Below are 25,290 nucleotides of genomic sequence, written 5' to 3' on the forward strand. Positions count from 1 at the left end.
CACACTTGAAGAAACTTATTTTTCGTAAGGGAATAGCAAAACAGATATGTGTGACCATTACTTGCCATTAAAGCCAAGTTCACACTACAGGATTTGTGATTTGCAAGTCAACAAGCTCGCCGAAAGGTCAAGCTGTGATCAGAGGAAAATCATTGGGTGATCAGTGCTCGGCAGTCTTGTGTGAACTATTCAGTGACACATCAAAGAGGCTCACCGATACATTCGACATCACGTGGTGTCAGGTGTTGTGACGAGCTACAGCCAGTGAGAGAGTAAGGCATGAGTTGATGTCAGCAGAAGAAAAACTTAAGAAAAGTTTGAAGAAGTTTTTTCACATCATTCCTGTTTTTTCTTGCATGTTTTCATGACAAAATGGATTGGGGACTGTGTTGAGTAGTTGGGTGACAGAGTTGTTGTCAGCTTGTGTAGTGTGTCACCCCCTGTTGCGGATCATTTACAGGTACGTAGTTTCACGTAGTGTGAACACCACAATGACTTCAAGACAGACAGCAAATCTGATCTGCCAATGTTTAAAAAAAAAACTTGTAGTCTGAACTAAGCTTAACTATATGCCATAATGCAAAAACATGAACAAATTTCCCTGTATGAAAGACTCATGACTGGCAAACATGCTACTTCTTTTCTCTCTGATAGGGCAGGACGCATTGTTAATAAATGTTGATGTTAACTGTGACAGGGTGTTTGTCCATTGTGTCAAGATAGAGTATTAGGAATTGGTAGTAATGTCCCAAACACACACACACACACACACACACACACACACACACACGTATATAGGGGTATAGAAAAGAATTCCCCCTTGCTTTGCAGCCTGAAATGAAGATGGCCCAGTTTTTGTTTTATCCAGCTATTTACTCAGTGCAGCATATAACTTATAAAAAAATAAAAATAAAAACCAAAATCACTCAGCTGGAAAAAGGGTCATATTAATATTCATATTTATAAGTTGAAATTTACACTCACAGCTCTGATATGAAAAGCTGAATCTCACCCATGTTTGGTTACTGAGTTTCAGATTAAAGTGGAAGGTTTTGGGTATTACACAGGCCCTCGCTGGATCAGGACATCACTCCAAACTGGATGAATAGTTGCAAATGTGTAAAATGACATTCACATAAACAAAATGACAGACACAAATGTGTATGACTTATTTACTTTCACACTTTACTTCAGTTTCACTGTACAACCACAAGTCAGCACTAACAACCTTTCAGATCTGGCAGCACAATTTCAAATCTTAGTGCTTTGACATTTGATACTCCTTTCCAGTGTTGGGGAAAGTTACTTTTAAAAGTAATGCATTACAATATTGCGTTACTCCCCAAAAAAGTAACTAATTACCTTAGTTACTTTTTATGGAAAGTAATGCATTACGTTACTTTTGCGTTACTTTTTAAATATGAGCAGGGCTTGATTGTTTTTAATATAAGAAGTTCTATTTATAGCAAATGTAAAAGCCCTTTCACACCAAGAAGTGTGATGAATAAACCTCAGGCTGAAGGAAAAGTAAATTCACGTCTGTACAGTAGCACACAGGAGAAGAAGATTCAACACTCTTCAGCAATTAAAAAAAACAATGAAGCACAATTGTTAGTTTATCTAAAGTAATTTTTGCTCATTAGTATGGTTGAACTGGATCATCAAAGGTCAGCAGCAAAGACACTAGTTAATAAAATGGGATTAGATACATTTGTGTTATTTAACATTTAATTATTGCAGGTTTGTGTCATATTCTAAGTTTGCATTTCACTGTTTTAATTAATTTGGATGAATACTAACTCTAAATTGTTTGTGAATAGGATGAATTAATGCACATTCACATTTAGTCTAGAACTACATCATGTTCACACAGCGCACACAACGCCTCTGTACTCTGATTTCTCTCAGTATGGGGACAGGAGACTTGTCAGTCAATAAATGGAAAAACAAAGAAACTGGCGTTACTTTTTTGAAATAGTAACTCAGATATTTCCTTGTAAATTAAAAAGTAATGCGTTACTTTACTAGTTACTTGAAAAAAGTAATCTGATTACGTAACTCGAGTTACTTGTAATGCGTTACCCCCAACACTGTTCCTTTCACAATATTCCTGTAGTAAAACTCACTTGTGCACTTGTAAATGCAGATGTGAGAGACCAGAATCGGGGATGAGGCTGGGGTGTGATTGAAGCCATTTTTTTGGTCGATGCCTGACCAATGACTGTAATATGTTGAACCACTTTATATAATGACCATTTACGTCAATATAAAGCCATTAGGGCATATTTAAAAGTTAAACAGGATAAAAATTGATAGCTAAGAGAGTAATTTCACAATAATATGAGTCCAGTATAGCAAGTATACAGTACAGGCCAACACATAAAATTCATAGTGCACTTGGTTGCTTATTGAATTCAGCAGAAGCCTTCAATTTTAACTTTAACAGTAGTAGTTATACTTTTCACGTGAAGTTGTTTTTAATCAAAAAAAAAAGACTTACTATGCAATAGGCCAGCACATTTAATCATAGAAATACTTCTGTATTGGAAGACCTTTACATAATAATTTGATGTGTCAAACTGATGTTTATCCACGTCAACAGTGCATCACCACACAACAGTTGGTTTTTCATGTTCTTGCATGGTTTTTTGCTTCAGGTCTACCTTTGTAATTTTTTTACACAAACTGAGGCCAACACAGAAATGAAAAAGATGAATGTCCTTGCATGGCCTAGTCAGAGCACAGACTTAAACCCCATCGAAAATCTGTGGAATGACTTGAAGACTGCAGTCCACAAATGGTTACCATCAAATTTAACTGAGCTTTCTCTGTTATGTAAAGAAGACTGGGCAAATATTGCAAAGTCTAGATGTGCAAAGTTAGTAGAGACAGATCCCAACAGACTTGAGACTGTAATTCAAGCAAAAGGTGGTTCAACAAAATACTGACACAAGGGGTGATCCTTTTTTCCAACTTAGTGAAGTTTTTTTTTTGTTTTGTTACATATCTTTCACTTGGATGTTATAAGTTGCACTGAGTAAATACAGCTGGATAAAACACAAACTGTGTCTGTCTTCATTTCAGGGTGCAAATCAACAAAATGTGATTATTTTAAAGGGGGTGATTATTTTCTGTACCCACTTTGTGTGTGTGTGTACAGTATATATATATATATATATATATATATATATATATATATATATATATATATATATATATATATATAGTCACGGGCTGAAGAATCACACAACAGGGTTTAGTGCAAAAGTGAAGCCCCGGAGGGTGTATTTATTGACAGGTGCTTTGATTTGTGCTGAATCCTGTGGTGTCCAGTGCTCGTCCTCGGTGCCACGTGATCCTGTTTGCCGGCCGGCTGAGTGCAAGGGGACTTGGTGTCCGGTGCTCGGGTGGCGGGCTGGTCGATCCGCAGCTTTCTGGAGGGACAAGAGACACAACGTTAGTTTCAGTCATCTGAAGATCCTCTCTTCCCTGTGTCACCTTCAGGCGCAGCGTTTATAGTCCTCTCCTCATCCGCTTCAGCTGGGACCGATCAGCCCGCTGTGATTGCGTGCAGGTGAATCTCCCTCATTGCCAGGGCGACGCTGATAGGTGCCCAGGACATGGCTCACACGCTTTTGCGCTTCCCAAGCGTCGTTCTGGTTCCTCGGGCGAGGGGGGAGGTGGGGGCTGGGGGAGGAAGAGTACCTGACAGACCTGCGAAAGCTGTCCACAGGCGGGAGAGTCCAACCGCATTGGCGTTGGCGGTTCCAGCTCGATGTCGCACATCAAAGTGGAAGGAACCACCGCGTCACCCTGGCATTGGTGTCCTTAGCCCGGGCCATCCACTGTAACGGGGCATGATCGGTGTAGAGAGTGAATTTCCGTCCCAGTAGGTAGTATTTCAGCTCCAGGACTGCCCACTTGACGGCCAGCGCCTCCTTCTCCACTGCCGCGTATCGTTGTTCCGTTGTGGACAGCTTTCGGCTGATGTAGACCACCGGGTGCTCATCACCGTCTTGCACTTGGGACAGGACGGCTCCCAACCCGGTGTCGGATGCGTCCATCTGTAATAAGAAGGGACAGTTAAAGTCGGGCGCGCGCAACACTGGCTCAGACGTGAGCGCTGCCTTTATCCTCCTGAACGCTTCCTCTTCCGGGGCTCCCCACTTTACCTTCTCCGGCTGTCCCTTCTTAGTGTGGTCTGTCAGGGCTGTCGCTAGGGAGGAGAAGTTTGGTATAAAACATCTGTAGTACCCAGCCAACCCCAAGAAGGCCCGTACCTGTTTCTTGGTGGAGGACCTCGGGGCCGAGAGAATGGCTGTCACTTTCCCCTGTTGCGGACGGATCAGGCCCCGGCCCACCTGGAAACCGAGGTATTGTGCTTCAGGTAGGGCGAGGTGGCATTTCTTGGGGTTGGCGGTGAGCCCTGCCCGCCGCAGCTCAAGAAGCATCCTCCGGAGCCGCTCCAGATGGTCCTCCCAGGTCTCCGAGTGGATGGCAACATCGTCGATGTAGGCTGCGGCGTAAGCTTGATGGGGTCTCAGCACGATGTCCATCATCCTCTGGAAGGTAGCCGGAGCCCCGTGCAGCCCGAAGGGGAGAACCCGGTACTGCCAGTGGCCAGTGGGGGTGGAGAAGGCGGTCTTCGTTTTGGCGGTCTCTGTTAACGGTACCTGCCAATAGCCCTTGGTGAGATCGAGCGTGGATATGAACCGGGCTCTCCCCAGCCGCTCCAGCAGCTCATCAACACGGGGCATCGGGTATCCGTCGAACTCGGAGACCTCGTTTAGGCGGCGGAAGGGTGCCGTCCGGTTTTGGGACCATGACTATGGGACTGGACCAGGGACTGCGGGAGGGCTCGATGACCCCTAGCTTCAGCATCTCTCGTACCTCCCCTTTGACTGCGTGTCGCCGGGCCTCCGGGATTCGATAGGGCCGCTGTCGCACAATGGTCCCTTGTGGGGTGCGGACGTCATGCTGCAGTAGGTTGGTCCGCCCGGGCCGTGGGGAGAAACACATCAGAGAACTGACCGACCAGATGTTGAAGCTCTGTCTTCTGGGCGGCCGACAGGTGGGGGCTGACGTCAACAACCACGGGTGAGGAGGCGGCTAGGGCCGCCACCTGAGTCCTCGTCCCCTCCCAGCGCTTCAGGAGATTGATGTGGTACAGTTGGCTTTCCTTCCGGCGCCCCGGCTGGCGTACTCTGTAAGTCACGGGCCCCACCTTCTCCGCGACGATGTACGGGCCTTGCCATTTGGTGAGGAATTTACATGCTGCTGTCGGGACGAGGACTAGGACGTAATCCCCTGGCTGGAATTCCCGCGGTTGGGCCGCTCAGTCGTATCGTCGACGTTGAGCTTCTTGGGCGGCCGCCAGGTGCTCCCGGACGCGGGGCATGACGCCGTCGATCCTCTCCCTCATCTCCCTCACGTGCTCGATCGTGGTTCGATGGGCGGTCGGCTGCTGCTCCCAGGCCTCTCGGGCGACATCAAGCAGGCCACGGGGCTGCCGCCCAAACAGGAGCTCGAATGGTGTGAATCCTGTGGAGGCCTGGGGGACTTCCCGGATGCCGAAGAGGACGTACGGCAGCATTTGATCCCAATCCCGTCGGTCGTCCGCAGCCACGCGGCGGAGCATCTGCTTTAAGGTTTTGTTGAACCTTTCGACCAGCCCATCGGTCTGCGGGTGGTACACAGTGGTCCGCAGCTGCTTGACCTTTAGGAGGTGGTGCAGGTCAGCCATCGTCCGGGACATGAAGGGGGTGCCCTGGTCGGTCAGTATCTCCCGGGGTATGCCGACCCGGCTGCACAGCAGGAAGAGCTCCTGGGCGATGGCTTTGGACGTGGCTTTGCGCAGTGGAATGGCTTCGGGGTACCGGGTTCGCATAATCCACGATGACTAGAATGTGTTCGTGTCCCCGGGCGGACTTTGGCAGCGGCCCTACGAGGTCCATTCCTATCCGCTCAAAGGGCACCTCAATGATGGGCAGCGGGATTAGCGGAGCTGGGGGAGGAGTTTGTGGCGAAGTCCTTTGGCAGTCCGGACAGGCCTGACAAAACCGCTTGATCTCCGCCTCCATGCTGGGCCAATGGAACCTGTCCCGGACTCGTTGAGTGGTGTTTTGCGCCCCCAGGTGGCCCGCCATAGGATGGGAATGGGCGAGCTCGATGATAGTCTGTGTCTTTGTGCGTGGGACTACCAACAGTTTGACCTCCTCCCCTCTCCGCTGTGCGACACAATACAGCAGGCCGTTCTGAACCACGAAGTGTGGGGTTGGGTGTGGTGGCGGTTGGACTTCTTTTCCCTCAACCACTCTCACCTGCTTCCAGCAGTGCTTCAGCCGGTCGTCCCCGAGCTGCTCCTTCATAAAATTTCCCCCACCCCGTACGTGCTGGAACACATCATAGAAAAGGTTAGCACTTTGGGGGGGGGACTCACCATCTCGGGTGCTGTCCGAAGCCAGGAGGACAGGGCGCCATCGGGGACCCCGGCTGACGTTCTTCCTCTTCTGGCGGTTCCCGGCAGGGCTGGCAGGCCGGGTGACTTGGGTGAGCAGTTGGTCAAAGCCTGGCCAGTCTCTCCCCAACAGGACGGGCACGGGCAGGTCCCTGACTACGCCCACTTCCAGTGGCCAGGTGCCAGTCCTCGTGGAGAGTGTTACCCGCCGGGTGGGCACGTTCTGGGTGTCCCCATGGACGCAGGTAATGGAGAGGCGAGCTTTGGTTCCCATCTGTGGGGGAAACAGGGAGGACTGGACCAGGCTTACCGCACTTCCAGAGTCCAACAGGGCTGTATACGGTCGGCCGTTAATGGAAACCTCTGGGGTGCCCCTCGTGGTGGCTCCAAATGGACGGCACAGCCTGCCAGCCAGGCGCGATTGGGAGAGGGTGGTGGCTCCGTGGGCATCGGCTCATCCTGTATGCCGGGAACCGCCGACCTGCTGACTGTGCGCTGGGTGCCCTCTGGCGTGCGTCGCTCCTGGTACACCCTCCGGGGAAATGGCGGTGCTCGCTCCCCAGCCTCTCGTCGCATCGTCATCTCCGCTAGCTCAACGGCCTCGACGTGAAGCGGAGAGCGGCGACCTCACGCTCTGTTTCGCCCTGTCGAGTGGCCATGTGCTCGACGATCTGCTGCTGTCGAATGCTTATTTCCGTCAGGTGCTTGAGAAGCTCTTCCATAGCTGGGGAGGGAGTCACCGCCTGACGAGAAAGCAGAGGGGGAAAAAAAAACAGCTTGGTGAACCAGGACAATCAGGTGAGTCGGTGATCCTTCAGTAATCTACCCGCATTCTCCACCAGTGTCACGGGCTGAAGAATCACACGACAGGGTTTAGTGCAAAAGTGAAGCCCCGGAGGGTGTATTTATTGACAGGTGCTTTGATTTGTGCTGAATCCTGTGGTGTCCAGTGCTCGTCCTCGGTGCCATGTGATCCTGTTTGCCGGCCGGCTGAGTGCAAGGGGACTTGGTGTCCGGTGCTCGGGTGGCGGGCTGGTCGATCCGCAGCTTTCTGGAGGGACAAGAGACACAATGTTAGTTTCAGTCATCTGAAGATCCTCTCTTCCCTGTGTCACCTTCAGGCGCAGCGTTTATAGTCCTCTCCTCATCCGCTTCAGCTGGGACCAATCAGCCCGCTGTGATTGCGTGCAGGTGAATCTCCCTCGTTGCCAGGGCGACGCTGATAGGTGCCCAGGACACGGCTCACAATATATATATATATATATATATATACATGCATACACATACACAATGTATACTTCTATATTTTCTCATTTTCAGCTTGTAACAGTGTAAAATGAAGTGACTTGGACTTTAAAAGTGTTCCAGTGTAATCAGTGTAACAACTGTTATGTTCTTGCTGTGGCATTATATTTCTAAATTTGGGGCAAGTCTTCACACAGAGCACCTACCAACCCACCAACACCAGCATACATACTCATAGAGGCTTTCATTTGTCTTTATTTTCACTTTGTGACTGTTCAGAGCATTGCTCAGTATGAAAATGAGGAATTTCATAAATTTTTCAACATTACAAGCTTTCCCCTTTGCCCCTGCTGTAGGGCTGTTTGTGTACATACTGTAATGAAGAAATCTCTTATGGCTAAGGACACCAAGTATTGGCTTAAAAAAAAAAAAAAAAAAAAGGGATTTTATGTCCCAAGGCAGGTGATGGTGCAGTATGCAGTCATCAGATGCATTTTGTAATTTTATCCAGTGCCACCTCCTGGAACCAGACCAACATGGTACTTGTCCTCGTGGAAGAGTAATGAAGAGAAAATGTTGTGCCTCCTAAATGGATATGCCTGCTACTTTATACATGCATGTAAATGTTCTTTTTCTTATTTCTAAGTACATTCTATGGCAACAAATTTTATGTGTTTACAGTTAATTCAAACACTTCAAAGAAGACTCATCACATCGAAATGAGCTTGGTCCTTATTGTTAAATGGTATTATTAACCTTCATATTCACCTGTTTCTTTGACTAAATTAATGATTAATGAGATTAGTCTTCCAAATCGAGTCATTAAATGTAGCTCATTGATATTGATAATTAATGGCTTACAGTGTCAATGTGAATTGTGTATATTGATTCTGATATATGAGCAATGTTAATATGTTAAACGAATCATAACTGAATTGAATTTAATATTTTTCAGTTTAGTTTATTTTTTTTAATTTTCAACTCAAGACAACTGAACCTTTTCTTGTACTTTTCATAATTTTGAGGCACACATAATATGCATGTCAGTATGGTTTTATATACTTGCACTGTGACTGAGTTCTCAAGATTTATTTTAAAGTTAAACTTGACATGAAAATTAAACCACTTTTCACCAACCAATCAATTTCTGATGGATCAAGTCCCACCTTATTTACTTATTTCCTGTAAATATAAATACCCTGTTTCATTTGGAAATATGTCTTATGATAAGCACTTACTGTACTGTCCAGGTCAGAAGTCAAACAGAAAGATTGAAGATGAATGGAGCTATAATGTTGACCTGTTTCTGTTCTGTTTTTCTTTGTCTTGCAGTTGGCTACATGGGATTCTGTCCATGGCCTGAATGGAAGTCTAAAGGAGAGCCGTATCGAGAATGGCATGCAGGGCATTACAGTTAAAGTTGTGACTTTGTTGGTAATACATACTTTTATCATTTTAACATTTAAAATATTTTTGTTTTGCGATGTGATAAATGTGTGAATAATGAATCTTTTTTTTTTTTTTTTTCATGGTCATTACTTAAGTACTGGATATTCTTGTACTTCTCAGAGCATAGAATCTGCAACCCTTATACTAAGCAGATTTCAGTGGAATTGAAATGTCCCTCATTCACAAAGTTCTACAAACCCCTAAGCCCTTGCATGTTTGCATACTAATTATTTTTGGCTAATATGATCATGCCTACCAGTGCAAATAAAAGTGTAGAACTCTCAGCTCTGTTTAAAACTGTCACAACGTGTTAAATTTTGTATTGTTCATACAACTATTCTCCATTTTTTAATGATTTCCAGTAGACATGCTTCATTTTAATAATGTATTTTTTATTTGCCTGTAGTAAATGTTACCAGCATGGGTGAGGGAAACATTCAGCTTCTAATCTGCTTATCCCTTATGATCCATTTGTCAAGTCAAGTCAAGTCACCTTTATTTGTATAGCGCTTTATATAACACTGGTTGTGTCAAAGCAGCTTTACAGTGTCAAACAGGAAAATAGTTTGTCATTAATGCAATAATACAATAACAGAGTCTTTTTTTTTTTTCAACTAAAGTCAGTTCATTGATGATTCAGTGATGTCATCTTCCAGTAATTGTAATAATTTTCCCAGACCAGTAAGCATCTACTACAGAAAGTATTCTCCAGGGAGCCATTGAAAGTATTGAAACATGTTTTACCAAACATTTAAAATGTGTCTGTACCTTTTGGTAATCAGTATTCCCCTTCAAAGGAGGATCCATTTGTGATGGTGGCAGAGAACATCCTCGGACAGCCCAAAAGATATAAAGGCTTCTCAATTGATGTCCTGGATGCCTTGGCCAAGATCCTAGGATTCAAGTATGATATCTACCAGGTGGCAGACAGCAAATATGGTTCTCAGCTCCCCAATGGGTCTTGGAATGGCATGATTGGGGAACTCATAAACAAGGCAAGTGCTCTAAATATCTTTGTATTTACATGTCCAAAGCAATTAAATGTTACTCAACTTATACTTGCCTGATGTTTTCTCAAATTATTCTGATGAAAAGGTCGCCAGCATATATTGTGTTTTGGATGCTGGTGTGTTAGTTTGTTCTGGGGATTGGCATGAGTACTTTAGAAGTTACAGGAATGATCAGTCAAGCAAACACAATAATTATGTTGCTTGAACTTTTAATTCTATGATTGGTTGCATGGGCATTTTGTCCAGTACCTTGCACTCTAAGAGGTTATTGTTAAGGAATGAACTGTAAAGTGCAATTTCAAACCACTCTGCTTGGACAGTATAAGAGGGTTCATACAGCTAGATTAAGCTTAACTAAAATAAAAAAAAATAATAAAAAAATAATAATAAAAATAAAAAAACGTGAGAGCTGAATCAGTCAAAAATGTTTGTCTAATCTATTACAGTATATCAACCCTCAATTAAATAAAGCTGGCCCCGTTACCAGGGCCGAATATCAACCCTCAAAAAAAAAAAAAAAACAAAAAAAAAAAAAACAACCACAAAAAAAAAAAAAAAAAAAAAAAAAAAACAAAAAAATACCAGGGCCGACATTAACTATAATTCTGATGTCATTCTTTGACTTTTCCCCCCTCCAAATCTTGTTTTCATTTGTTTTCTTGCTTTCAACAGATTTGCTGACTTTACTGCAATAATCTTTGTCTTATTGAGTATTTTGTCCATTCTTGTTTTTCAAGATAAATTATCTGAAAATGAGAAGAAATACTATGTAAAATAGTTTTTATATCTTTAATTTCTTATCCCACTGGCAATTCTTATTTATTGATTTTAGCAGGGATGCAGGACAACCCCGGCATAAACGTAACCAAATAAAATGAAGTTATGCTTTATATATAGATAGATAGATAGATAGATAGATAGATAGATAGATAGATAGATAGATAGATAGATAGATAGATAGATATAGATATATACAGTCAAACCAAAATGTATTCAGACACCTTCAACATTTCACACACACACACACACACACACACACACACACACACACACACACACACACACACACACACACACACACACACACACACACACACACACATATATATATATATATATATATATATATATATATATATATATATATATATATATATAAATAGATGCATTCTTTGGACAGTCTTAAAACTTACACTTGTTTTAAGAATGTTTAGAAAAACAAAAACAAAACCTGATTAGAAATAATTTTTGTGCATTTTTCTAAGGCCTGTATTACCTAAAGAGTGAGTCTCTATGGTTGTACATACCAATTTACCATACATACCATACCTTGTCTTTACAGAGAGCTGATTTGGCAGTGTCTGCCATAACTATAACACCAGAGCGAGAGAACGTAGTGGACTTCAGCAAGCGCTACATGGACTACTCTGTAGGGATCCTACATCGCAAACCCGAGGAAAAGATCAACATTTTTTCTTTGTTTGCCCCATTTGACTTGGCTGTGTGGGCCTGTATCGCAGCTGCTATTCCTGTGGTGGGCGTTCTTATCTTCCTGCTAACACGGATGCAGATGCTCCGCTCCCAGAATCCTCCAGGAGCCCATCACAATTCATCCATGTCTAACTCATTGCATAGTGCTATATGGATTGTCTATGGAGCTTTTGTACAACAAGGTACTTCGTTGTATTCCTCTCTCATGTGTCCATTCAAAGGCACCTTCAGAAACAACTTATCAGCTTAGAATGCTTTTAAGAGCAGCCAGAGGATCAGGTGATGATTTGACTCAGGGCTTAGAAAGATGACAAGATTAAAGCTGCTGCCACGTTATATTGGGGTGTCACTACATCGCTCCCTCTGCTAATGGAAGCATCTGCTAAGGCAAGCATTCTTAGAAGACGTAAACAGATTTACTGTTATCATTTATTTACTCATTCAAACCCATACAACACAAAAGGAGATATTTTGTAGAATTTTGTTTGTTTGTTTTAATCTTGAATGCAAAAAAAGTGAATGTGTCCAGGTGACAGCAAAGCACCATAAAAATATAATTTAAGCAACTCAGTCACTACCACTCTCTGAGTAGTTTCAGCATGTTAATTGGTATAACTATGCTAATTAATTTGGTCTTGAAGGAATATATCAGCTACACAAGATGTTGTTGCTGCTACTGTTATTGCTGCAGAGCAAGTATGATGATTTGCTACTACCAAGGCATACACAGAAATGCTTCAGCGGCAGAAATAAACATACCTCATATTCCTGTAGATGATCTAGACAGGATGTCTGAATGGCTGAATGTCACGTCACTATCTAGACAGGTGGAGCTGGGGGAGAGGAGGGTTTCAGAGTAACTCTGATAGCATGCTGCAGAACTGGCTTACAGCAAACACTGAACCTGACTATTTAAATGTTGAGCAAGCAAGATACAGCTGAGCCAAAACTGCATGTACTATGTAGTATACAATGTAATTGCTAGCAGATTACACGTCAAATACCAATCTGTGCCAGTCTAGAGTTTCCTGACTGAACTTCAGGTAATTCTAAAACACATTATGATAATGATAAACAACATAAGTTTTGGCTGAATCATTATTAATCAATAAATAGTATCATAAAGGAATACATTAGCCAAAAAAAAAGAAAATTCTATCATCATATACTCACCCTTATGTCAATTGAACTTGTATAATTTACTTTATCCTGTGAAAAAATGAAATGGAGAAGATGGAGTCTCCAGAACGCGTGCCATTAAAGCTTTTCACGTGAGCGCAGTATGCGCTAAACCTGCGTGGTTTAAAACATCTAGAGCTCACGTCTGCCCTTTGAACACAATACTCTCCAGATGTAGAGCTAAACGGGAAAGTTATCAGTGGGTCTGTCCAGTAACTAATGATGAACATGCAGTTTGCAGAGAATCATTTGCTTACGTTGGACTGTTTGACTTAAAGGTATAGTTCACCTAAAAATGATTGTCATCATTTATACTCCCACAAGTTGTTCCAAACCTGTAATAATTTCTTTATTCTGTTGAACATAAAGAAAATACTTTGAAGAATATGGGTAACCAAACAGTTTCTGTTCCCCAATAACTCCCCAATAATAGCATTTTTTCTCTACTATGGAAGTTACTGAGGACCAGCAGCTGTTTAGTTACTCACAAGTATCTTCTTTTGTGTTCAACAGAAGAAAGAACTTGCCGGTTTAAACCAACCTGGGTAAATTATGACAGAATTTTCATTTTTGGGTGAATCATACCTTTAAAGCGACAGACACATCTGTGCTTCTAACCCTATTGTTTTATTAAAATTTGGATAGTCTGTTAGAGCTTGATAGACATAATTATTATATTTTTAGACATTATTAGACAGATGAATTAATAGATTATAATTATTAATTTATAATTGATATTAATCATATATATAATAAATAAGCATATTTCATATACATTTTGACATTCTAATGACTAAGGTTAATAATGTGAAAGTATGTTTGTATTTTATAGATTATGCACGTCTGTGTTGAAATTACCATATGATAATCTTTTAATACTCTTTGTGTGTGGCAGGCCTCCATTTTATGAGTATAAAATCCGGATAAAAAAAAAAAAAGAAAAAAATGAAAGGTTTAAAAAAACAACAAAAAAAAAAACAAGGGTGATAGAAGAATATATATGTGTGTGTGTGTGTGTGTGTGTGTGTGTGTGTGTGTGTGTGTGTGTGTGTGTGTGTGTGTGTGTGTTACAAGAAATAGAATAGGAATCAAAGTCCCTTCTTACATGTACATATTCTAAAGGATTTTTGTGTTATCTGCCACAGGTGGAGATTCAGTGGTGGGGTCTGTGGCATTGAGGATAGTCATGGGCAGTTGGTGGCTGTTCACATTGATTGTGTGTTCGTCTTACACTGCTAACCTGGCTGCGTTCCTAACTGTGTCCCGCATGGACAACACTATAAGGTAAAGTACCATTTCACAAATAGTCTACCACTCAATTCACCATATGCTACAGAGTTGATCTATGTCTATTAAAAGCATTTCTATTCTGTGTTTGTCCTCATAATTGGTGCATCCTTATGTTCAGGAAGCTTCAAACATAGTTTGGCCCCATGGCAACAATATGCTGAAAACTGATGCAGTATTATACAGTTTAACATAGGCTATGTTTGGCAAGAGAAGGCAAGCAGGCAATTTGATACATTGGGATTTTACAGAAAAACAGTGACACATTTTTAAAGGGGTCTTATTATGCTCTTTTGTAAAGTCTTGATTATTTTTATTTATTTATTTATTTATTTTTTTTATTTTTTTTTTGGGGGGGGGGGGGTTACTATAACATGCTTGTCGTCTTGTCTGATCCACTCAACCAAGCGTTCTAACCACGACCTCGCCCCTCCCCACCCCTTAACCATTTGAATTTCCATAGGCAGGAATTATTTTAATAATATTCTAATGGGCCACTTTGTGACATCACTATAACATGCTCTCATGCCTGGTGGTTTAAAAAACGCAGTATTTTTCACATAATTTACATTATTACAATACCTTTTTCTCCAGCCTGGCACAAACGGCTCGATCAGTTCTGGGTTTCATGAAGGCCCACCTTCTAAAAAACGAAATGTGATATGATTGGCTAGCTGTCCCAGTGCATTGTGATTGGCGAACAGCTTAGACAGTGTTTCAGTACTGCCACGCCCCTTGCCAAAGCAGCAAGTTTCGTCTACTCTGGTATTGTTAAGGATGGCTTCAATATTACCATATTAATTTGAGCCGGATTCAGACCCCGAGAATATTGAACAAGAGTATCGATCAGAATCTTTGCATGCATGGATATTGCAAGACATATTAGAGTGGTAACGTTATTGTTGTTGTTGTTGTTTTTGTTTTTTTGTTTTTTATCTGTATATCTGTACTTTTATCTGTATCTGTATTTTTTATGGTAAATCACGTTTTAGATAGGATGTCAACAACCGATAAGTGCATATGAATTATGTTTATTGTTCTTTGATTCTAACATTATAACATGAATTGCATTGAAACTGTTATAAAGTTGAATTTATTTATACCATAGGCCAGTATTTCCTACAGACTACACTCTATTTGTGGCGCCATATATATGTACACTCATTTTCTGCCAGCATGAGGGGCTGTTGGAGTGGTAGAGATCAAGGTTTCCCCAGTAACGGCTGTACACAAACAGCGCTTCGCTCAAAAAAGCTGCTTTATCAGACATTTCATGCAAGATGAAATGAAAATGACATCCAATTTTCTGAAGACAGTTGGTTTCCTTCAGAAATACAGTGATATAAAAACACCTGCACTCAATGCATGGGAAACACTTTAGTCTCATAATTGAAGTGTAAATTCTGCAGATTAGGCCTACATCATTGTCCAGTATTGTACTGTCAGCAATTTATTTTAAAAACATTTTCATAATTGTAACATATTTACATACATAATTATTCAGGTACATGTGTAATAACTTGCGAAAACTTGACACTACAGTGGCACTTCTTTGTCATCGTCTTGTCTGATCCACTCAACCAAGCGTTCTAACCATGACCTCGCCCCTCCCCACCCCCTAACCATTTGAATTTACGTAGGCAGGAATTGTTTTAATAATATTCTAATGGGCCACTTTGTGACAACACAAAAACCCGGAAAAATATTCTGTAGTCCAAATGATCTGTTCGTTGTAGTTCTTGAAATGGAATTTTTTTAAAAACAAAATATCTCCCTTTGGAGTGGATTTTGAGATTTGTAACTTTGTAGATCTTTTTATGCACAAACATACACACTACACACTGACTAAAATTCAAAAATTGAAAAGGCATAATAGGATCACTTTAAAAATTTCTATCAGTCCAAAAGTAATAAGTACCAATTATTTTAAAGACATAAAGAAAAAAAAATGAAAAAACAAACAAACAAACAAAGCGGAATATAAAGCTCAGTTAAAACACTACTAAATTCCTCAAATAAACCTCTTGAGTGTATTTCAACTGTTTAATCCTAGAAGTTTGTAGGTATGCTGTCTGAAGCTGAGAATAGGATTTCATGATGACAAGAACTGTGAGAGTTGTAAGTAGGCTTTCTGGGACATGTTCCCATTTAGAGTGAAGAGAGGTGAACTAGAGAGATAAATGTATTAGTATGGATGGAAAGAGGTTGAGACTATTACAGTGTGTGTGTGTGTGTGTGTGTGTGTGTGTGTGTGTGTGTGTGTGTGTGCATGTGTGAACAAGCATGACCTCGCAAAACTGAACAAGCAAAACTGAAGCTGAATTTGAATTCCAGTGATCACCCTACATTTTCGTATATGGAAAACTGCAGAATTCACTTTTTGATAATAACACACTTTGTGTTTCATGGGAAAACCCAACCCCACATAAACAATAATTATTTATAATAAAACTTTACTTAATTGTCACTATAATAATTACTAAAGTGTGTTCATCCCCGATTTTATACTTTTTGAACTCATTCTTATTTATGATCCGAAGAAAGATCATACATTATTAATGTTTACTGTCATGATTCCAGAACAAGTCCTGCATTGATTCAGTCTTTCATTTATTCTAGCTTAATGTGACAATTGCATTTATATTATCAGTTTTATACACTACAAGGCTACATTTCACCTTATATCCATGTTTGGTGATTCAGGGATTTCTTTTATTTTTATTTTATTTGATTTTTTTAGCCCTTCAAAGAAATGAGCCACTTCTGCAACATAGGTTCCTTGAGTTCGGACGGTTGGCAGAAGTCATTTTCATAAAATATAAATAAATTAAATATAAATAAAATATACTTAATACAAATCGATATATAATAAATATCTCAATAAATGCAAACATTCTTAGGTTGTGATTGACAAATTAATGTTTTGTAAAATTTTGGACTAATTCCCATAACGACCCTCACCCATAACTCACAGAAATTTAATATACTGGCTTCAAAATTATCCATAAGGTGATAACTTTAGGTCACTAATCATTTTGTACATACAGTGATCATGGAACATAATCATGGGACATAAAAATATTTATTCTTTTGGAATTTGCATTTTACATAATTTGACTCAAATATCTGAGGGGGCACTTTCCCCCCTTAGTTTGAATGGGCATGAATCCCACCAAGGGCGATTACTATAATTATATAGTTAATCATACAAATTCTGTGGGAATAGGCGAGTCCACATCATAATTATAAATTTTATGTGGCCCTGCCCTTTTCAGTGCTGTGCTCATTATTTACTGAAGTGATGCATATGGCACACAAAACTGAAAATACTTTTACTTAAGTCAGAAGCCAAAATCTGATTGACTGACTTCTGATATGTTTCCAGGAGCCTAGTGTGTGGCAGTCCTAAACAGTCTGCCAGAAAACAAAGACATGTTCAGGAAGACAATGAGCATTTCTCATGAGCAACTAAAGGCTGATTTATACTTCTGCGTCGGACCTATGCCATAGCCTTTTCATTTAAACTTCTGCGTCGTTGTCCGCGTCGACATGCAGTACACATAAAAACCGCTAGTCTGCAGTGTCCACGGGCATATTGCTTGTGTTACCCGCAGTACCATGACAAAAGCCGAAGGAGAAGCGGCTCGTCGGAGAAGCATTATAGCTGTGACGGCGACAAATAAATATAAAAACATTAAATCATTATTTAAAACTACAAAAAGGAGACAACAATGGAACAGGAGAAGATATGGCATTCTTTCAGTCTCCACAAGGACTTTTACCACGGCAGATCAACATTGTTTGTCTAGGACAACTACTGATGTATAATGCTATGTAGTATAATAAATGATAGACACTTGTTCTTTGCTTTGTTTTATTTTATATAAGAAGGTGTAACATTCAAATATATGAAAGTACACATTATCAACACACCAAACTCAAGTACATACGGAGGAAGGGGTTCTAGCAGACCAATCACATTGCTTGCAGTCCGCATAGAATTGACGCACTGTTAGATATTTGGTGAGGGGCACATCGGGCTACGTCGTAGGTTGCGGCGTAGGGTGTGCGTCTATGCGTAGGCTACAGCGTAGGTCAGACGCAGAAGTATAAATCAACCTTAAAAAGTGGATTTCAGAAACCTTGATGAACTAGAAACGTTAGAAACTGTAAAAAATTAATAACTAAATTATTATTATTATTATTATTATTATTATTATTATTTCTATTATTATTATTATTGGACTTTCTTATTCGTTGCTTGAATGTTTCTATTCTGTGTGCTTCTTTTCCTGTGTTGTGCTAGTTTGTGTTTACATCTGTAAATGTTATCTAGCTCTCAGGTATGATGACAAGTATTTACCCAGCCTGTGTGCCTCTGATGTTTGACTGCATTTGATTATGCTGATGTTGAGCAAACTGTGTCACGTCAGAGTGTGAACAGACCTCTGCTCCCAGACAAACATATCAGCATGTTCATTTGCACTAGTTTTGTTGAAAGACAAATGTTACATATACATGTTCAGCATAATCACCCTGTTTTTCATAGGCACGATTTTATATAAATCATAATCTCTAGGGTTTGGGGGGAAAAAAAACTGTGTTCATTTGTGTGATTAAAACTCTTTAATTTGTTAATAATTAATGACTCTTTCTTTATTTACTTATTTACTTCGTAGGCCACACTATTGTTTTACCCCAACCCTGTTTGCCGTGACATCTCTGTTTCAGTGGTTATCTAGATTTTTTTTCCCACTTGTCCTCATTATTCTGCCTTGCATTTCACAATACCAAAGGTGGGATCAATTAAAGGGATAGTTAACTCAAAAATGAAATCACACACAAACATATTAATGACCTGGGCAGTGTTGTTACAAGTTCATTTTAATTCAATGAACATATTCAATTCAGTGAAACAAATCCCAGTGCTACTTGTTGGAGATGACATTCTAGGGGAGAGCCATTAATACACATGCTCTTCTGTGCTTCTGCACATGCCCTGTGCTTCTGCATACTCTGTCGGTTCATACAGTTACCCAGTGTTGTAACTAGGATTCTAAGGGTTTTTTCGGGGATTAGAAAATAATCCACAGTACAAAAACAAATATTACAAAATACAAAATTTATAAATCACTTTTCTCTCTCTCTCTTTCTCTGAAGAGTGACACTGTCCAGCAGTGACACCAGTGGTTAAAGTTACAGCAGGAGGCAACATCCCCCATGCCTCACCTGACCCTACTGCATTAATATTAATTAGTTTTGCTCCGACCCTGATAAAACTCACCTGCTTATAACCTTCTATTAATCCCGAAGACATTGATTAGCTTGTTCAGGTGTGTTTGATTAGGATTGGAGCTAAACTCTACAGGACAGTGGCCCTCTAGGACCAAGTCTGCTTATCCCTGCTCTAAATTGTGCTGTGGGTCAAGTGGGGGGAAATTAAGAATGAATGGAGATAATTCACTTGACAAGAGGCAATGCCTTCATTGTGCTATGACTAGCCTATTATTCTGTTCACCCAAGTTATTAGGAAAACTAATTAAAAAGTAAACAACTCTCACCTATTTAGATATTACATTCAAACTTTAAATTGCCTTGAAAACATGATCTATGACAGAGGAACCAATGAAATTAAAGGTACATCTCTGTGTCTGTGACCATTTACCCAATTTTACCATTATGTCATCTTGGCAAATACCCCCTAGCATTGTGCAAACATTACTCTCATTTCCCTCTGAAAATTTAAAAATCTACTTTATATATGAAGAGTTCAGATGCAAAACCCTCTAAATGTCATGATATACACAGGAGCGAGGAACTAGGAGACGCAGGAGTCTTGCATCACACAATCTTTTAATCTTGAATGTGGAATAACGTAGAGTACAGGGAGATATGACACTTAACAGCCGACGAAGAAACTAGAACCGGGAACACTTTATATACACAGAACTAAATGACGGGAAGACGAGGAACACCTGGGACTAAATTAAACAACATAGGAAACACCTTGGACAAATTAACACAACACGTGGGGAAAAGAAACTAAGGTCACTAAGCAAAACATACACAAAACATGGGACAGAGTCTGACATAACGCCCCCCTCCGGAAGGCTTGGCCTCACGCCACATAACATCCAACGGGAAGGGGTACCACTTCAGGGTGCCATGGCGGAGCTGGGGACCCGGGCGGCCATGGCGGATCCTCCATGGCCTTACTGGCTCAGCCATGGGTGTATACCATCCCAAAAAAAAAAAAAACTTCTTGAAGAAATCTAGGAATTCTAGAGGTCACTCAGGAGGAGCGGGCTCTGGTTGGTGCTCTGGAGGAACGGGCACTTGAGCGAGCTCTGGGGCTGGAACCAACACTGGAGCGAGCTCTGACGCTGGAGCCGACGCTGTAGCCGACCCTGGAGTGAGCTCTGGGGCTGGAGCCAACCAACACTGGAGCGAGCTCTGGGGCTGGAGCCAACACTGGAGCAAGCTCTGGGGCTGGAGACCTGTCCTGTTGGCTTGCCATATTAATGACCCATTGGCTTGCCATATTAATGTCCTGTGGGCTTGCCATATTAATGTCCTGTGGGCTTGGGTGAGCCACGGATGGCAGAGGTCTTGGGTGTAGTGGCTGGCTGGTTCTGGTTCGGGACCGGACACTCCCCAGACACTGGTAGACACCTTTCCTCCAATTTATTCCTGTGGTGTCTGGGAGGTCCACAGGGCGATGGTAGTTGGACCCGAGCCAGAGCAGTAAAAAAAAAAGGGGAGAAAATGCGCTGCTTACTTTTGTCAGGGTCAGATGTTCTGTCATGAAATACACAGGAGCAAAGAACTAGGAGATGCAGGAGTCTTGCATCCAGAGGCGTGTCTACGTGGTGGCCAGGGGTTACATCCAGAGGCGTGTCTACGTGGTGGCCGGGGGTGGCACCGACCCCCCCAGCCCACCAGATGTCTTGCGATAGACTTGTTTTTAGTAAATGTAGCTGCCTAGGGCCGCTTTCTTCTCCTCTTTATACTTAATTTTAGGCACTTTCTATGGCGTGATATTTGACAGATATCAAGAGCGCATAATGTTACGTGATCCATGTAATGCGCGAGCACGAATCTCCACTCGCAAGTGGATTTCCTTCACTCACACAAAACTGGATGTGTGCTTTTAAATATACATTGTTCTTTTATGAATTGGCTCTGCTTTTGCTCAGAGATTTACGTGTATGCTCAAACGTTCTTGCATCACTGAAGACTAGAAGCGCCTTTTTTCTAATTCAGATGAGGAGTAAGCTTATCTCATTAAATGGAAGCAAGCTGATTATAGTCAGCCTTCTCTAGTTATTTATTTTATTAATAGCCTACTTATTTTAGTTAAGTGCTTAACTTATAAATATGCATTTATTCAACTGTTTTATTAAGTGCATTTGTATTTTGTTGTTTTTGTATATAGTTTTGCAATAAAAGCGTATTAACCAGGTTACAGAAATAATCACTGAGGGTGCTTCTAAAATTAGTGAGGGTGCTCTAGTCTTAATGCCCATTTTCACATATTTTCTCCCGTCTATTGCTTTGGTCATCATTGTGTCAATCACTGCTACTTCGAGAGTGAATTCCACATAAATATGCAGATGTCATTCCCGAAACTTTGCAACGTGTGTGTGGCTGAAAAACAAAGTTCTACATTTAAATTGGATCATAGAAGAGAAAGCTTGCAAAGAGTGCTCATTACCACTAAAAAAGCTGTCACTCTTTGTTTAGTGAGTGTATACACGATGTATTTTTACATACATCATGCCGCAAACCATCGTGCACCCTCCACCCTCCACGAAGTAGGCAGGTATGACACATATAACAGCCGACAAAGAAACTAGAACTGGGAATACTTTATATACACAGAACTAGATGAGGGGAGGACGAGGAACACCTGGGACTAAATTAAACAACATACGAAACACCTGGGACAAATTAAAGGGATAGTTCACCCAAAAATGAAAATTTGATGTTTATCTGCTTACCCCCAGGGCATCCAAAGATGTAGGTGACTTTGTTGCTTCAGTGGAACACAAATTATGATTTTTAGCTTCAGGTGTTGCAGTCTCTGAGCAGTACAGTGCTTGGCAATGGTCACAGAATCTATGAGAGAGAAAAATCCAAATTAAACCCTGTGGCTCTTGAAGATACATTGATGTGTAAAGACACAAAACAATCGGTCTGTGCAAGCAACTGAACATATTTATATTGTTTTTGTTTTTGTTTTTTTACCTCTGATTCACGCAATGTCTGAACTGTTAGAACTCTTGTGAATCACTAATCACTATTAAACATCAAATTTTCATTTTTGGGTGAACTATCGCTTTAACACAATATGTGGGGAACAGAAACTAGATCACAAAGCAAAACATACACAAAACACGGGACAGAGTCTGACGCTAAAAGCCATCTGAAAAATTCCTTTAAAAATTGCATCTTTATCTGGCTACTGTGTTCATGTTCAGTAAATTCATTTTAATGTCAAAGAATAGTTTCTTCTTTTTGCCATTATAGTGAAACAACTCAAACACAGGAGCTTGATAAAAATGCTAACTTTGTAAAAACTCAGATAGTTTTTAGAGAGTTTTGCATTTGAACTCTTCATATATATATATATATATATATATATATATATATATATATATATATATATATATATATATATATATATATATATATAGATATATATATATATATTTTTTTTTTTTTTTTTTTTTTTTTTCATATATTAGTCATTTTTAATACCCTGACACACCAAGCCAGTGGTCTGCCAGGTCGGGCCGTAGTTGAATGTCGGTCAGCTTACCTTTTGTGCACCGTCGGCACAAGTCAGAATTTGATCTGCAAAGGAATGAATAATATGTGCAACATTGTCCAGGGCAACCAAAGGATTGATATGCAGAACACCTACTGCCTAGCTGACAGAAAATATTATGCATATCTTAAAAAGATATCACAATGAACAAAGGTATATCAAGGTTGTCTTTATAGCAAGTAAATTACACTAAAATTATTAGTTTAACATTAAACAAAATGTTTTTAGTTTTCATATTATAGCTAATTTAGCCTAATAGTGAGAAGTTGTGAAAATAAAATCCAAAATTGTTGACCTAAGTTAAGTATCATTTTGGCTTATGTTTAAAGAAAACATATTTATTAAATATGGTCTTCATAATAAATAATATTTTGATTTTGCTTGAACGTTTTGGGAATGTTGGAAAGTCTGATTAAATTGGTTCAGACAGTTAATGTAAATGAACCGATTTAAAAGGAAACAATACATTGACTGACAGTCTCTTCATAGTCAAGTCAAGTCAAGTCACCTTTATTTATATAGCGCTTTTAACAATACAGATTGTATCAAAGCAGCTTTACAGTATCAAAATAGAAAAAAAAATAGTGTGTCAGTGCAAAAGGACAATAGTAAACACTCCATTTTAAAGAATCATGTATCATAGAAATCCATGTACAATAATAATAATAATAATAATAATAATAATCATAATAATAATAATATGACAATGAAATGAGCATACCTAGTTGTTGTATGCCAACTCTAAATCAGGAAAACATTTACTCACAGTAGACCAACAAGCAAACTGGCATTAAAGAGTGAAACGTTTCCTTTTTCTGGCTTATGTTTCATCCGCTGGGCCTGACAGCTCCATTAGCAGTACAGATGGCCCAACATCTCACATAACTTACAGAGTTGTTTTTGGATTTTAAAGTTAGATCTTGCCAAGTTAGGTCCCTGTCCTGTTGATGTATGCTGGCTGAATTCTGGATGAATACTGTGGCACCATTAACATGATAAATTCAGACACCTTTAGGTTGAGTCCGTTGCGCCAATGATTTCACTTTTATGTTTTATAAAAAAATTCTAACAGTGGTAGACTATGGATTTTAAGTTTGGGCCTCAATGCAGTTCTTGCCTTCAAGAAACAGTTTCATAATGAATAGGACCTCATGGTACAGTGCCTATGGTCTACTTACTTCCTCCAGTAATATAAAATTGGCCATTCATTGAAGAATCACTATTAGGCTTAATTCTGATTTTAACATTAATATTAAATAAAATAAATGGCATTAAAATTTAAATATAAAAAATCTAAAATACTTTTTGGAAATAATTGTAATTTGATTACCGCTCATTTAAGATTTAACTGTAACGGAATACAGTTACTCATATTTGTATTTCAGATACGTAATGGCATTACATGTCTTTTGTTATTCCCCAAACCTGATTATAACTTCCACATATTGTAGGATGCTCCTGTGATCCTTGCTCAAGTGTAAGATTCTTCCATCCCCAATCCTCATCTCCTCATGGGGCAATTAGTGAAATGAGCCATCTTTTTCCTGTTAAATAAATTTTCTGAAACCATGGTAATGCAGACCATCTCTCGCACAGCTTACTTAGACTGCATAACTCAAGACCACAGATTGGCACAAATTCACAGTAATGTTGATGGAGCCATTCTGTCTGACATCTGCATTTTGTGTACATAAAAGTTGGGATTTGGGGACATGCCTGAACTACAGTAGGTGATATGGGAAATCAGCAGCCTAATAAACAAGCTAACTTGCACAAATACCAAACTTAAATTGTAATTAGCTAAAGACTGTAAAATACATAGTACAAAATAGTATTTTGTATTTCAAATATATATTTTTGAATACATGCATATGAAATACTGCCCATCGTTCTCAAGACCTGCTTGAAGGCCTCAGCAATGACATATTTGAAACATTACACCCACACATAGAACAGGTACAAATACAGAACAATTTGTGGGATTGACAGCGGATGAGAGACAGCATTGAGAGTGGTCGAGATGCATCCAAAAGTTCAAAAAGGCTTAACTTACAAATGCAAATGTCAGACAAAAAATGCCACATAGTGGCCAGTTGCTGTCAGGCGCTGTATATTGAAGAAAAATAAATAAAATAACTGTTATACTATACTAATTATACTAGTTACAGATCCTGTTTCTTTTGCTGCAGTGGAGCACACTTTGCTTGAAAACAACAAAGTAAAAACCTTAATTGCCTACAGTTTTTTTTCTTCACTATTCGTTTGTAAACAAACAACGTCTGCAGATGGACAGCATTAAGTGTAGTAGTGATAGACTTTCAAATAAGCATGAGTTATAATGA

At 40.2% G+C, this 25,290-nt stretch overlaps 1 protein-coding gene across 3 annotated transcripts in view; it reads left to right on the forward strand.

The window, feature by feature from the left end:
- LOC109110240 (glutamate receptor ionotropic, delta-1-like) overlaps positions 1-25,290 on the forward strand; it is a 443,260-nt gene that overhangs the window by 403,934 nt on the left and 14,036 nt on the right. For all 3 annotated transcript variants that reach the window (XM_042767362.1, XM_042767361.1, XM_042767363.1), the window contains exons 9-12: positions 9,035-9,136; positions 9,949-10,146; positions 11,504-11,834; positions 13,977-14,115. In XM_042767362.1, the coding sequence (XP_042623296.1) occupies positions 9,035-9,136; positions 9,949-10,146; positions 11,504-11,834; positions 13,977-14,115 (770 nt within the window). The remainder of the gene's footprint in view (positions 1-9,034; positions 9,137-9,948; positions 10,147-11,503; positions 11,835-13,976; positions 14,116-25,290) is intronic.

Source organism: Cyprinus carpio, chromosome A12, assembly GCF_018340385.1.
Source record: "Cyprinus carpio isolate SPL01 chromosome A12, ASM1834038v1, whole genome shotgun sequence".
Lineage (NCBI taxonomy): Eukaryota > Metazoa > Chordata > Actinopteri > Cypriniformes > Cyprinidae > Cyprinus > Cyprinus carpio.